This window comes from Phyllostomus discolor, chromosome 2, assembly GCF_004126475.2.
Source record: "Phyllostomus discolor isolate MPI-MPIP mPhyDis1 chromosome 2, mPhyDis1.pri.v3, whole genome shotgun sequence".
In the NCBI taxonomy this organism is placed as follows: Eukaryota; Metazoa; Chordata; class Mammalia; order Chiroptera; family Phyllostomidae; genus Phyllostomus; species Phyllostomus discolor.
The window spans coordinates 201,181,734-201,197,695 of record NC_040904.2 but is presented as its reverse complement, the minus strand read 5'-3'; the positions used below and the strand labels follow the sequence as shown (position 1 = coordinate 201,197,695).

The following is a 15,962-nucleotide window of genomic DNA, read 5'->3' as shown; positions in this document are numbered from 1 at the left end:
GGTTTTACTCAACATGCTGAGCGTCTCTTTAGAAATAACACAGAGCGTATTTTCTCACCTAACGTGGGGTAGCACCACAAGGGCTGCCCAGGAATGCGACAGGAAAGTAGCGTCTTCATTTGGGGGTAACTGAATTAGAGACAAAAGGTGGTCCAGCACGGGGTTCTGTTCCTTTCCTCCATGGGACCTGCTCTTCTTCTGCCTCACATAGGATCTGAAAGACGAAAAGACAAACACAAATTTTAAACAGAATGGAAGGCAGTCGCTGTTGCCTGAGGAAGTCTGAAATACGGCGGGGCTCCTTTCCATGGGTGAGCATCCGGGGCGAGGAGGGCATGACAGTGGCGATGGCTGAATACGAACCACCAAACAAACGTGGACCATTTACTGATTTTCGGCGACAGCCTTTTTCAACCCCATTGGTTCTGCTCTCTTCTATTTTCTGCTTTAACTTTCTTCATAACTTAAAGTATTTCCTAGTTTTAAGTACTTCCGAATGTCGCGCAGATAAATGTACAGGGTCCAGCAGAAGTTGAGGCCTGTTGAGGGTGGTTGGTAGGGTAATAATTTATAGTTTTAATTCGAACATTCCACCTAAAATGTCATATGGTGTACCTGTGTGTGATATTGTTGTTACAGAATTACGTGCTTATGATTTTGTAATAAAAGATTTTGTAACAAAAAGGGGCGTTTTTGTGCTGGACCCTATATTTTTAAGAACTGGAGAGTTAATTTATTGGAATACACTGACTTCACCATCCTCTTTCCTTTTTGACATAATATTACCCTAGTAGTTCCCCCCACCCTTTCTCTGCAGTTTTGTTATGAAATTCCATAAACAACTCATACATTTTAAATTGGGTGCTGTTCCCAGGAGTGTGATGAAATCTTGCCCTGTCCTGCTCCATTCCACCCAGGATGTGAGTGATCTCCTCTCCAGCTTCTCCACACTGAAAAGAGGGGACCACCGGCCCGTCAGTCCCTTAGAAGCTGTCCTGCTTATCAGACGAACTACCAAGATATCGCAGTGCTCTTGTTCCAGTGAGCCTTATTTTACTTAATAAGGGCCCCAAAGCACAAAGGCAGTGATCCCGGCAATTCAGGTATGTCAAAAAGAAGCCGCAGACTGCGTCCTTTAAGTGAGAAGGTGAGTGCTGTACAGTGTACTATTCTGTGAGAGGGAGACCACACTCATATCACACTTATTACAGTATATTGTTGTAACTGCTCTATTTCATTATTGGTCATTGTTGTTAACCTCTCACTGTGCCCGAATTATAAGTTAAACTGTATCACAGGCATGTATGCATGTAAAGGAAAAAACACACAGTATACAAAGGGTTCAGTGCCAGCTGGGGTTTCAGGCATCCACTGGGAGCCTTGGCACGTGTCCTCCGCAGGTAAGGGGGGAGCACTGTGCTTTACGAATGTGCAGCGATGTCACAAAGTTACTACAGTGTGCATGACACAAGTCACTAAAACAATTAGGATTTAAAAGTAACTCTCTATGATGCTTTAATCCAATAAATGGTTACTCAGTGATGTTTCCTGATCCGACATTCAGTTTTAAGTATCTGTTACTCTGGCACTCTTCTCGTTAGCCTCTTTATTTTTGCCAATGAAATATACCTCAGTACTCTTTAAGACAGAAATGTAATCAAAAGAAAAAACATAGAAACATGTAAAATGACATATTTATAATTTATCTACCATGTCCAGTTTGCTCACTGTGTTACACAAGAGAAGTGGAATACCAGGTTTGTATTCTTTTTATCATTAAAATGAACCAGAAAGTTGCATTCCATCTTTTTTCATACTTATCAGGGTACTGAATACTTGAAGATTATGATAGTTAATTTCCTCTGCAGTTTCTAAAAGTCACAACATCTTGGAATATAGTCTCTTTCTAGTACTAACCATGACTGAATAATCTGCAAAAACTTGACAAATAAAATATCAAGATGCTTTAAAAAAAACGCATCCTTGGTTGCCATGCCATCCCCTCGTTTCATTACATCTGCCGCAGCTCCTCCCACAAAATCCACACCCCTGGCCTCGCTCTGGGAGGTTCTCAGCGACCTGACCCTCGCCTACTTCGCTCATTCCCTCATTCCCTCACTCCACTCTCCTCCGAGCTCAGTGCTCCTTATCCGCACGGGCTTTCTCTTTGTTCCTTGCACATCCTGGGCTTATTCCAGTCCCAGGGCCTTTGCAGTAACTCCTCCCTCTGCCTGGAAGGCCTGTGACCGAGCCTTTCTTGGCCAGACTGGCTCCTTCCATCGTTACAAGGGACTCAAAGGCCCCTCTCCAGAAAGGAGTAATGCTTTTCCACTCCCTCTGCCTCTCAGCACCCTGCTTTATTTTCCTTTTTACCACTGTCTAAAATGATCTGGTCTGTTTCCCTGCTCCACATACTCCCTCCACCCCAAGAATGTCCTCTTTTCAAAAGAAGAAACCTGCAAGGTGACCGACCGTTCACATGTACCCTATTTCTGTGAAAGTGGCGGAAGGTTTTCTCAGAGAACTAAACACAGAAGCAGTGGCACCGGCCTTGTTAATACGCCTGCATTATTTTTGTTTACACTTACCATGTCACCTTCTAAGAAGGGTCTGAGATGGCCGAGACCACTGTGTGGGGAGGTCTGCCCCGCGGCCTCAGCTGGGCCCTGGGCTTCGCCTTGTGGAGGCTGACCCAGCAGCTCACTCCCACTGCCCAGAACCCACCGTTTTGGTCACTTGCAAGGAATCTGTCTGTTGGGAGACTGGCTTGGTGTTGCAAAATCAAGAGAGAAGTTCCAAAGGAATAATTCTGCAGGGGTTACTCATTACCTATCCCTCAGGAATCAGAGCTCAGCAGAGTTGAGCGTGTTCTCAAAGAGAAGCTAAAGCTACTCTTAAGGTTGGCAAGACCAGCAAAGTGTGAAGAAGACGGGTTTCTTCAGAATCACGTGCTGTTTAGGCTCAAAAACTAACTCTGTGCTGTGACTGTGGGGACGGTGACACCCACCTCAAGGGATGCTGTTGCTTCAAAGCCGATTACTCAGCAGAAACCACGGAATGCAGCAACAGGCCTAACTAATCCAAAAGAAACAAGAGAATCCTTTATCCCTATGTATTCCTACCTATAAACACAAAAAGGAACGGGTTTCCTAATTTACAATTTCTAGAAGCATACCCACTCCAACTATTTGAAAGGTGATAAGAAGAATTCTCCCACATATTTATATAAACTTTGTTTCCATGGAGCCAAGACTATGGACTGTTTTTAATAGGATTAAGAAAGTAACCCACGGCCATTCTAACAATTCAAACATTGCAAAGGTATAGAATCTAAATGTTAACGGTCACTTCTTTCTTCCTCTCACCAGCCTGGTGATGGAAACAAAGCCAACAGTTTCGTGTTTCCTTATGGAGATGTCCATCCTCCCCGAGTTCATCTACAGATTTAATGTGATTCCAAACAGAATCCTGGCAGGGCGTTTTTCTTTTCTGCATACATAGATACATTTCTTCTGAAATTTACATAGAAATGCAAAGAAACAGGAATAGCTGAAACAATTTTGAAAAAGAATAAAGTAGAAGAATATCTTCTCAGGATTTTAAGTCTTATTCTAGAGCTATAGTAACAAGGCAGTGCAGTATTAGAATAGGAAAGACATGCAGATCAGTGGGACAGAGGGAGAATCCAGAAAGAGACCCACACATAAATGCCCGACTGGTTTTCTGACAAAGGTACAAAAGCAGTTCTGTGAGGAAAAAAAGCCTTTTTAGCAAATGCTGTCAGAATAGTGGACATCCATAGGCAAAAAAAAAAAAAGAAACTTGACCAAAACCTCATACCTCACGTAAAAATTAACTCAAAATGAATCATGGACTTACATGTAAAACATAAAACTATAAAACTTTTAGAATAGGAGAAAATATTTCGGACCTATAGCTAAGCAAAGAGTTCTCAAACTTGACATCAAAAGCATATCCATAAAAGAAAGAGCTGATAAACAACCTCATCAAAATTTAAAATTCTGCTTTGTGAAAAATCTTTAAACAAAAAAATCACAAGCCACAGACTGGGAGAAAATATTTGCAAATCATGTATCTGCCATAAGGACTTGTACCTGGAAAATATAAAGCACTCTCAGAACTCCATGGTAAAGAGCCCTGGTGTGGCTCAGTGGACTGAGTCCCGGCCAGCAAACAAAAGGCTTGCTGGTTTGATTCCCAGTCAGGGCACACGCCTGGTGTGGACCAGAGCCCCAGTAGGGGGTATTCGAGAGGCAACCACACATTGATGTTTCTCGTCCTTTCTCCCTCCCTTCTCCTCTAAAAATAACTCCATGTAAAGAAAGAAAGCAACGTTCACAACAGTGCTATTTGCAATAGTGCTGGAAATAGCTTAAGTGCCCATCAGTAAATGAGTGCCCATCAGTAAATGAGTGCATAAAAAAACTGGCAGGCACATTTACACAATGTATGGATGGAACTGGAGAGCATTATGCTAAGTGAAATAAGCCAGGCAGTGAAAGACAAATACCATAAAAGTGGAACCTAATTGGCAAAACCAACAAATGAGCAAACAGAGATTTGGAGATAAAGAACAAACTGACAGCGACCAAAGGGAGAGGGGGATAACGGGGAAAGATGGGGGCAGGCAAAGGAACATGAATAGAGGACTCACAGGCACAGACAATGGGGCAGGGAAGAAATGGGGGAAAAAGGTGGGACAACTGTGACTAAACAACAGGAAATAAAAAAAGAAACAAAACAATTAGAAAATGGGTCAAGGAAATGAACAAGTATATGAATGACAAACACATGAAAAGATATTCAAATCATTAGCCATTAGGGAAATGCAAATTAAACTATACGGAGATATCACTATACCCTGAAACACTGGTAAGCACATAACAGTGTCCCCATCCAGTGCTGTCCCTCACACCTCCGCTGGGGACAGGAAGCAGCACAGCTCCTCCGAACAACCCTGTGGCAGTTTCTCAGAAAACTGAGCCTGCACTTACCACATAATCCAAGTCTGCTTTTGGGCAGTTGCCTCAGAGAAAAAGTTACATACAGTAATTTTGTTATGCACAGGGATGTTCATAACAGCTTCATTCACAATGGCCGAAAACTAGGCTCAACCTAACCATCTTCCAAAAGGTGACTGATTAAACAATAAGCACGTGAAAAGGCGTTTGACATAAAATATGAATGGATTCCTGATGCACACAACTTGGGTACATTTCAAGGGAACTGTGTTGAATGAAAAAAGCCAATCTCAAAAGGTGAACTGTACCACTCCATTTATATAATATTCTTAAAATGACAAAAATGGGGAATAAATTAGTGGTTTAGGGATGGAGAGGGGAGCAGTAGTGCGAGAGTGGCTAGCAGAGCACCAAAGACCCCTGCAGGGATGGAACGGGTCTGCAGCTTGATTCCCGTGCTACACCTGACTTGACCTTTACAGCCATGTACATACACACACACGTAAGTGCCTGCAAAACTGGTAACTCTGAACAAGGTCAGTGCAAGGTCAACTCTTTGATGTCCGGTCTAAGAATTCTTTGCCAAGCTGCAGGTCCCTAATATTATATAAATAGAACTGTGCCTTGTACAATGTCAATTTTCTAGTTGTGATATTGCAGGGAATTTACATAGATGTTATCACCCGCAAAAACTGGGTGAAGGGTGGTATATGGAACCTCTCTGTACTATTTCTTGCAACCGCACATGAATATACATATTTTTTTAAAAGGCTAAAAAAACTTACCAGTCACATTTTCAACTTACTATCCTCCTGACATTACACAAGTTAACCTGTTTGTATCCTCCATGTGTTTTCCTGTGCTTTCTTATTACACTTTTTAACTTTGCAAAATGTGATCATACTTTACACACTGTCCCACAACTGCTTTTTCCACATAATCTGTCATGGACATCTTTGCAGTTTTTACAGTACTGTTCATGCATTATTTTTCAGTGGGCCATCCCACCAACAACACGGGGATGAAGACGGAGCACTTACCCCACAGTCTGCTGTGAGAAAACCAGAGGGTACTTCTCAATTGCCATCGAGCCGGCCGTGGGGGGCGCAGCTTTGTTCAGAATGAGCTTGGCCAGAGTGGCCAAAGCTTCATCTTTGGCTGTTGCGTCATCAATCAAGAAGCAATTCTCAATATATAAAAGAAAACTGGGTAGAAAAAGCTAAAAATAAGAAAGAAAAAATCACACTTACTAACAGATAATAAATTCCAGAACACCTAAGGAAAAGAAGATTCTCACACTTTGGCAAAGAAAAAAATAGATCATAACCAAGGATCAGGAATCCTAGCAGTATCAGACCTTCCCACGGGAACCACGGAAGCCAGAAGACAATGAAGCGATGCCTGAGAAACTGAGGGAAAACAACAGACAACCTAGAATTCTATACCCAGCCTACGAGCAATGTAGCGTGAGGAGAGAATAAAGACAATTTTAGGTGTGCTAAATCTCAAAATTTTACTTCCATTAACCTCTGAGGGAACCTCTGAAGAGTGTTCACCAAAATAGGAGAGTCGACTACAATATAACACCAGAAAGACGTGGAATCTAGCAGACAGGAGAAAAGCAAAGGTTCTCCTGGTCTGACACCTGCGCAGTGGGCTGAGGAAACAACCCAACCAGGCTCGAAGTGCCCCAGGGCGAATGCCTCCGTAGGAGGAAAAGCTGAGCTGCCGAACGTCTGACCACGTGCCACATGGCGACATTCCACCACGGTGCTGGGAAGGGCTCGCTGACCAGCCAGCCAAAGAAAACAACTCCCAGTTGTTCAAGAATGGGGCAATTTCAGGGAAAAAAAATGTATACAAGATTATAATTATAAAAAAAATCCTTTTTGTAAAATAAGGATTAAATATATAGAGAACATAAATTCAGCCCAAACCTGTCATGTGACTGTAACCAGACGGGAGATGGAGAGGAACCAGAATCCACCCGCCACAGGAGGAAGCCTGCAGGTGGGGGCTGCAGCTAACGCACGGAGGAGCAGCAGGAAATGCCGGTGGCTTAAAATACGAAGTAAGTGCCAGAAAACAAGTAGCTAAAAATCATGAGGTGGTTTACTCCTGGTGAGTAATTTGGGAATGGAAATCAAGTGGCTGCCTTTCAGCCCTGTTTGACTTTAAATTTTAAACACCATAGGGTACTCTGGTAAGTATAACATTTTTTTAAGAGACCAAAGGGAACAGGAAAGAAGGAAAAGATGCAGTTGCTAAAAACAAACAAACAAAAAAACACCCAGTGAGATAAAGGGCCTTCACTGGGCAGGAAGGAATAGGGCTAGAACGTGCACAAAGAAGGTTTTTGTTGTTGTTTTGACACAAATGATAATATATGTTACCAAGGGCTAAAGGGAAAAATGAGAGAACAGATAGAGAGATAGATTCCATGAAGTATAACTGTACGATTACCAGTTATGAGGAATGGCAAATATTTGATTGATAGGCACGAGGGGAAAGAGATAAAATAAATTCAGGATTTGATGAGTAAAGATTTGTCTCCATCAGGTATCTATTTTGTAGCAATGAAATGAATTGGCAACATTCCTCCAATGCAATGATCTAGAAACTATTTGCAGTGCTTCCAATAGTAAAAGTTCCTTAAACTTTTTCTTATTCCCAACTTTACCACATGGTTCTGTAACTTCAAAAGGGTTATTTAAAAACAAGCTGGTTCCTGAAACTAATATAATATTGAGTGTCAACTGCAATGAAAAAATAAAAACAAGCTGGTTACCTAATATCATTTTAAATGCCTTGGCATAGGGAATAAAATTTCACTTGTGACCTAAAATTGGAAACATACATGTAATTGTTTTAAGAAGTATATACAAATAAAAACATCCAATACTTACTCTGTTTCTCTACACACACAAACACACACACACACAAATCACAGGATTTTAAATTTATTTTACCATGACAGATTAAAAGCAAAACAAATCAAAACTTAATTATCTTGCTCACCTGCTCAAATTGCTTCATAGCAAACATGACTTCAGAAAAATCCAAAATCAAACGTCTTTCATATTGGCTGTCAAAAGTCTGTGGACCACAAGTAAAAAAATATTAATATAAGTACACAGAGAGTATTTTCCCCATTCAAAACCTTCAAGGTCCTCTAACCTGCAACCAGAAAGTAGTGGGATGCTTGATATAAGTTAACACAGTCGTGGGAGGTGAGAACTTGACTCCTGTGTCTGCAGGTGGGCAGGGGGATGCTCCCAGATGGGAGACACAGCTCTGAGTCCTCCTAGAAAAGCAGCTGGAGCAGGGAGTGGCGGGCACCGGTCACTCAGTATTCTGTCTGTCCACAGGTGAAGCCTTCTCCACAGCAGCTCACACAGAGGTGAAGGGCCCTGAGTTTCTAGTGATCACACTGGGCTCTGCCAGAGCTGCTCACTCCTCTCCAGCTACGGAGAATCAGCTAAGAGCCAGCAGCACGATGTTACATCCTCCCCTACATTTCCTGCTGCTGCACCACATGAAGCTAGGAAGAACCTAATTGATCTGTTTTCAATGCCACTTCCCTCCAATCCATCTTCTAAACTCACTCAAATGCAAATTTCATCAAATTGTTTCTCTGCTAAAAATTTTCCCAGGGCCCTTTACGGCTTGCAAGATAACATCCAACCTAACTTTTCAAAGCCCAGCAGAGCCAAGCTGACAGGATATACATCATACTTCCTCACGTGTCCACATGCCTAGACGGCATAAATTTTTGAACACATCTTTGCTGTTTCCTTTCCTAGAGTGTTTAACCCTTTCTTTGCAGGCAGTCCATTATTTAACCTTCAAGGAGTATCCCAAATACCAGTCCCTTGAAAAGTAATCTCTGTCCCTCGACCCCAGACCGAATTAATTGTTATGTTTCTGTGTGGTGTCAATAGATCAGTTCAACAAATTATAACTACTTACTCTCAGGGCCTTACTTTCATATGGAAAACCACAGACATGCCCTGGCTGGTGTGGCTCAGTGGATTGAGCACCGGCCTATAAACCAAAGAGTCACTGGTCCAATTCCCAGTCAGGGCACGTGCCTGGGTTGTGGGCCAGGTCCCCAGTGTGGGGCACTCAAGAGGCAACCATACCTTGATATTACTCTCCCTTTCTTTCTCCCTCCCTTCCACTTTCTAAAAATAGATAAATAAAACGTTAAAAAAAACAACCAAACAACCAACCAACCAACCAACCCCAGACACTATAGTGTCCACACCCAGCACAATTTAAGCACGTTATATATTTGAGGCACATTTGCCAAACAGCTTTAGTTTTTATCACACTTCGCTTTCCTTATTACAGCATGCAATTCAAAGATTATTACTAAGATTGTAAATTCTCTGAAGGTAGAACCTTTGCCACGCTTCATTTATAGTTCCCAGGAAGCTTACGCAATGCTAAACATATTAACTATTTAATTAATATTTGCTGAAGTAAATTACTTTTTGTACGGTTTCTTTGATGAGGGTCTCAGGCAAGGAAACATTTTCACCTAGGATCAAAGCAGAAATTACATCCAAGAGGCTTTTCCGGCAAGATGTGGAGAGATGGGCTGTTTGTAATGTTTGAGACAATACCTATAAATAAAAGAGAAAACAATGCTCATTTAGCAATTAACTTTTAATGAGCAAACTCTAAGCAAATTAAGTTGGGGACTCACCTTACAAACATCAACAGGCTTGGTTATCTTTGATCCATTTCCATATTTCACAAGTATCAGATATGTTTCTAATAATCTTTTAATCTGTTCAGAACTTTCACCACAGTTAGCTGGGGTTACTTTTGCATGCAGATCCAGGAGTGATTCCTGCAAACAAAGAATTTAATTTGAAAGAGAGACTATTTAATGGGGAGAACTATAAAATATCTAATTCATCTGTTAACTGAATAATAGAAGTATTATGTGAAGCGGTTCAAATTTTCACTGGGAGTCACTTTACTGGGAGTCCCTAAGGATAAAGACAGCTAACCTTTCTGAGTGCACAGCTGTTATTTATAAGCATTCCTTCACAATCCGCAACCACGAAGGAGGAAATCTCAATACTAATACCCCATTCACCAGATGAAAAGGGGGAAGAGAGGCTTAAATTAACTTTCCCTAGTCACACTAACGATACACAACACAGACAAGATGCAAACACAGGCAGTTTGGCTCCAAAGCTTGCTCTTAACCACTGTGCTCTACTGCATCTCAAAGTATGGACGCAAATAAAAATAGTGCAAGGGGTTGATGGAAGGGGAATCCTAGTAAGTGTGTAAAAGTATAAAGGCAATTATAAAATACAATCTCTGGGAGTCGTCTGCTAAACAAGGAAGAATAATCAACTCTTAGACTCTTATTTTATATACAAATCCTGAAAAATGAGAACTCACCTGCAAACATTCAAAAAATATACCAAAATGTTCCTTGTGGATGTAGCACGCAGTAGATTTGACCATGTGTTTTAGTGTTTCTCCAACTAATATCCATGAGAGTTGAGTTTCCATTTCAGTAACTGGCCCTAGTTTTTGCAAAATCAGCTTCACTGCCTGTGGGAATCCAAGAGTCATTAAAATAAACATGTCAACCCTCATTTTCAGTACTACACTGTAATTTCCCACTCTGATTATATTGGTCACCTGAAAATCGAATCTAGGAATAATCATGGATAGGGCACTCTGAGGGTTAACTCTCTCCAAAGGAATTTCCGAACCAGGATGGGAATTTTATCACTCAGCTGCGCCCCCCCCAAACCCACCTTTGCTCATCAATCAACTGATGTTACCATCTAGAGCCCAGGGGGAAAAGAAAGTAGTGATCTTCTAAGTAAAAACACCCAGTGATCCCGAGCCTACATGAGGTAAACGCCGCTATTAAAACCTTAATGCTCCCCATTTAGTCTAATTATTCTCAGCAATCTTCTGTCCATCATGTCAGCAAATCTTTTGTTTTCTTTTTAATCTGTTTCACATAGATTCAAAGTATTCCTCTTGGTTATTTACCTTTCCCGCACAGGAGTGAAACATATTTCTCACTCCTTTGCACATTTCAAAGAGCAACTGTCCAACTCCTTCTACCTTTTCCGGATGTTCATCAAGATCAAGGAACATTAAATTGAAAAGTGCGTTTTTATCAGAAACCTAAAACACAAAATGTAAATGGAAAACTGTATTTAAAACATAAACATAGCCAAATAAAGAAATTCTACTCGCTATTCTACAGACTCATATTTAAAAATGTGATTAGGAAGAAATTCTAAAAGGAACAGACACTTTTATTGATCTCAAACTACTATGATAGTACAGTAAGACCTGTAATGTCACACAAGAGTAATTACTTCATTGGCATAAGGGATATACCAAGAAAACCTATGGTTTTCTACACAGGGAAACATCTGTGTTTTGCAGGAAATCATATATTTTATGAGTATGAAACATTTAAGACCAATGTTCTCATCTTATTACAAAACCCTCTAAAATTTACTATGGAAACCCACAAAAATGATACTATGCAATTGGTTTCTTCCAGGAAATCATTATAAACATTCCTGTTAATCCCATTGTTCATGTATTTACTGGCTTGAATTAGGGGGTACTTGTATGCACACACACTGAAAACTACCAAAAACCTAAAATCTAAATAATAATTTAAAAAATGACCCAAATTATTTGACATTAGGAGAAGACTAAGCCTATACTACCATTATCTCAAAATACAGGTGTGTGTGTGTGTGTGGAGATATATATATAAAATTAGTCCATGATAACCACTTCATAAAAAGATACCAACTTTTGTTCATCAGATTCTTGAGGATTAATGAGCAATAAACATATAAAACATCAGACTAACCTTTCTCATCAAAAAAGTAAAGCTTTCAGCAGCAAAATTTCTTATATGTAGTTTTTTATGAGCCAGGAGTGTACTATACAGCCTATAGACGAGAAATAAGACAATTTTAACAATGCACTGTTACACATCGACTATATATCCAACCAACACTCTACCAGACATGCAAGGAATATGCAGCAGGAATAAAGCAAGAAGTTTAAAATCTCATTCGATTGCCAAGACACCCACACCTTGGAACAGAAGAGTGAGGGTCACAGAAATTAAGAAGCACAGGATCAGTGGCACTGGACTTATGGAAAGGTCTCCAGGAAAAGTTGAAGCTTGTAGTAAGATCTGAACAACAGAAAGAATTCAGGTGGATATCAAAGTGCTTATCACTAAAGATAAACGCAAGATCAAAAATGGGGTGGGAGAAACAGTCACGGTTGACACAGGAGGCGGTGGCCGGGACAGGCAGTGCGGATAAAGCTGCCTCCTGAACTGATGGTTCTGAACACTGAGCACAGGAGTTTGGACTCTTCCTGTCTTGGTCATATCCCTATTACCTGACAGCCCCTCGCTCAGAGCAGGCACTAATACTGGCTAAAAAAGAAATGAACGTCTTCAGAGAGATTAATTCAGCAGCAACATACAGGAAGAAATAAAAGAACAAAGAGGCTAGCACTCCAACTAGAAAGCTACTCAAGCCATACAAGCTTGGGTATGAACACGGGCATGAAAGAGGTTGGTGATGGAAGGGAATGCAAAGGATGGACCCAAGGGACACTTCCAGAGTCCCTGCAATGGAACCAAAGACCTTACAGTGTCCATGAGGCTCTTTATGACCTGGATCCCTAGCTACCATGACCCTGACATCACCTAATTACTCTCCCTTACACACGCTGCTCAAACACTCCAGCTTCCTTGCTAACACCACGCATGCCAGGCATGTGCCCAATATGTTTTCTCTCTGCTAACACGTAAACTTTGAAAGAAGAGGGATTTTTATCTGTTTTATTTGTGACTGAATCTTAAATGCCTGACACACAGCCAATGTTCAGCCCAGTGAATTGAGTGTATGAATAAAAGAATTATGAGGACATGGAGACTGTGTAGACATGGTTGAAGACGCCCCTAAGGCACCAAATCTCAGTGATGGGAGGAAGGTCGGCATCACTATCAGACACGGGGCAACCAAACAGGGCCGGCACTGAGCATGTATTTACTCAACACATGAATGAATGAATGAATGAAAAGACTTAGCTCGAAGGGGGATGTACTGACGTTGGTTTCAGTCATACTGAAGTAAAACCATCCGGGCTGTTGAGGATGTCATACTACAAGCAAATACATTGAGAACTAGAGAGCCTGACTTAGGAGATATAAAAGGAACAGAACTCATGAAACCAAACAAACTGTACATGCCCCCAAGATCTTGTCAGGTTTTAATGAAGTAATCAGGATTTCTGATACATTTGACCAAAAGCTTCATCGAGAACTAGTAAAGACTAGAAAAATATTTTTCTCATTCTTTGTTCAAAAGAAGGTAGGGTCAGGGGAGGGGCGTGACAAAGACAAAATCTATGGTCTTATCCCATACCCGCAACTATATGGCAGGGGAGAAGGGCTCATCTTACATACTCATGTGGCAATTAAAGGATGCAGGACACCAAGTAGAAAATTCCATCAAGTCATGGATTGAAACAGATTATAAATAATCTTTCCCTTATTTTAAACAAACAGCCACTACGGAATTCATTCTCTTTCCCTGTTCACATTTGGTCACAAGTACTGAGCGCCTCTTTTGGCTTAACAGGTATGACAGGGGCTGGAGAAATGTAGATGTTCAAGATGAGGTCCTTAAGGAGTTTGTAGAGGAGAGCATTGCATTATGAACAATTATTAACAGAAGTTGTGTAACGTAAGCGGTATGGAATGCCCAAGGGGTAGAGCACAAAGATCTCGCTTCTGGTCAAGATGCTCTGGTATATTAGTGGAGGTTATGAAATCCCAGCCAGGTGTTAATGGGGTGGGGAATATGATGTCAACAGCTGGATACGAGAGAAGGTCAGGTCAATGCAGCCTGGTGAAGTGAACCGTGGACGACTCTGGCTGGAGAACTGACTTTATTGACGGAAGTAATTAGAGACCGAGCTGGAAAGATAGTTTGGAGTCAGACAGAAGCCAGGGAAAAGATAATTAAAGAACATAGGTAGCTATGTCAGCAGGCACACACGACAGGTGGCAGGCATGTTTTAAGTGAATACACACGAGAATCAGAAATTCTCTCTTGGTGGTCAATATCAATAGAAAGTGCCGTTGACCAAAACATAAAAGCTTATAAACCTAAATTGCAAACATGCTCATCATTGAGGAGGACGATTCTATTTAGGGGCCCCGAGCACACAGCTGTTTTCACAGAGGCGATCCTGAATACTGAACACACACGCATTGCTTCTGCTCTCAGAACTAAAGCAGACGGGGAGCAGGACTGCCTGCAAACAGGCATTAAATGCCTCGCTTATTCCAGGCGTCTTTTGGAGACGATGGAAATGCCATGAATTGTCAATAAAATATAACAAAAGTTAAAAGCAAAAAAGAAAAAAGAAAGAAGGAGAAAGAGAAACTCCTGTATTAGAGAGAAAAGGGTCACCTGTATATATTGGACATGTCCTTCACCATGAGCCTCCACAGGTACTTGTAAAGATACGACAGTGAGGTGAAAGCCCATTCTAACAACTCGGTGTCCTGAGTCTCCAGGATCGAGGTGATAGTCAGGAAAAAATCCTGAAAATGTGGATAGAAGTCTGTTTGCAGATCTCTTGCCAACTGTACAATCAAACTGAATTAAAAATAAGAAAAGCGACATTTGTGAGACATACGGACCAAAAAACAAACATTGAAAATCTATTTCGTGAATGATACATCGATCGCCTGTGATGACAGGATTAATTAAACATAAATCAAGTCTCAAGAGAGGTAAAAGTATATACCTTCAATTCTGCTTTATGGCAATGCACTAATATTCAGACTAACAGGAAAGATAATTTTTTTTATTTTTAAATTACAAACATCACACCTAAGGCACACAGAGCTATTAAACACAACCATTCATAAAATTCAGACAAATGTGCTTGAGCTTTCTCTCAACGTGCTACTCACTCCAAAAGGGGCTGATAGGCAAAACTGTTCTTGATCTGCAGGTGAGTCTTCAGGCTCTGGACTATCTCGTTTTGATGATAGACCAGCTGATTGAATGACTGACATTTGTCAATAACTTCTTTGTAAAATTTTCCTAGATGAAAAAAAAATATGTTCTGCTTTTCCATCACACCACTATTTAGTTGTTTTGAATATATAAAATATAAATGACAGGTAAAACAGAAACAAAATAAAAAATACCAAAGTGTTCCGTAAGGTTCAATTCTCTCCACTTCAGTAGACCCTCAAAAAAGTAGGTTTCGACCTCCTGTGGAGATGAAAGCAGTCCATTAATCAGACGGTTCAAAGACAAACTATATATAATCACAGTAAATAAGAACAGTGGTATATTAGTATCTCAAGAAAATAATGACAGTCGAGTTAAAATCTTATTTTTTTAAAAGGGCATTAACCAAGCCCTGGCTGGCATAGCTCAGTGGATTGAGTGTAGGCTGGGAACCAAAGTGTCCCAGGTTCGATTCCCAGCCAGGGTACACGCCTGGGTTGCAGGCCATAACCCCCAACAACCACACATTGATGTTTCTCTCTATCTTCCTCCCTTCCCTCTCTAAAAATAAATAAATAAAATCTTTAAAAAAAACAAAGGGCATTAACCAGCACACTTCAAAGGTATTCAGGTATACAATAAGGACAGATGCTTAATAAAAAAGTTTCCCTGATTTGGTAGCAGTAAATAATTCTCTAAAACCTGTATAATAGTCGTACTAGGGGAAAAAACCCTTTTTTTCTGTTTTTTACATTTTTAAACCCACAAAAATGCATGGACTTTTCACAGTTCTTTCATTTTACTTTTGGAAATGTGAACTGTACAAGACTACAGGAAAGTTGTATGGCATTTCTATTAAAATTAAAAACAGGTATGCCCTTTGACCCAGTAATGTCCCTTTTGGATATATTTC

The 15,962-nt window shown here is 40.7% G+C and overlaps 1 protein-coding gene across 2 annotated transcripts in view; it reads right to left on the bottom strand.

The window, feature by feature from the left end:
* UTP20 (UTP20 small subunit processome component) overlaps positions 1-15,962 on the bottom strand; it is an 88,499-nt gene that overhangs the window by 69,215 nt on the left and 3,322 nt on the right. For both annotated transcript variants that reach the window (XM_036019468.1, XM_036019470.1), the window contains exons 3-13: positions 15,244-15,310; positions 15,004-15,136; positions 14,495-14,683; positions 11,863-11,944; positions 11,016-11,153; positions 10,407-10,562; positions 9,694-9,840; positions 9,476-9,610; positions 8,001-8,078; positions 6,023-6,201; positions 59-214 (exon numbers count right to left, since the gene is read on the bottom strand). In XM_036019468.1, the coding sequence (XP_035875361.1) occupies positions 59-214; positions 6,023-6,201; positions 8,001-8,078; positions 9,476-9,610; positions 9,694-9,840; positions 10,407-10,562; positions 11,016-11,153; positions 11,863-11,944; positions 14,495-14,683; positions 15,004-15,136; positions 15,244-15,310 (1,460 nt within the window). The remainder of the gene's footprint in view (positions 1-58; positions 215-6,022; positions 6,202-8,000; positions 8,079-9,475; positions 9,611-9,693; positions 9,841-10,406; positions 10,563-11,015; positions 11,154-11,862; positions 11,945-14,494; positions 14,684-15,003; positions 15,137-15,243; positions 15,311-15,962) is intronic.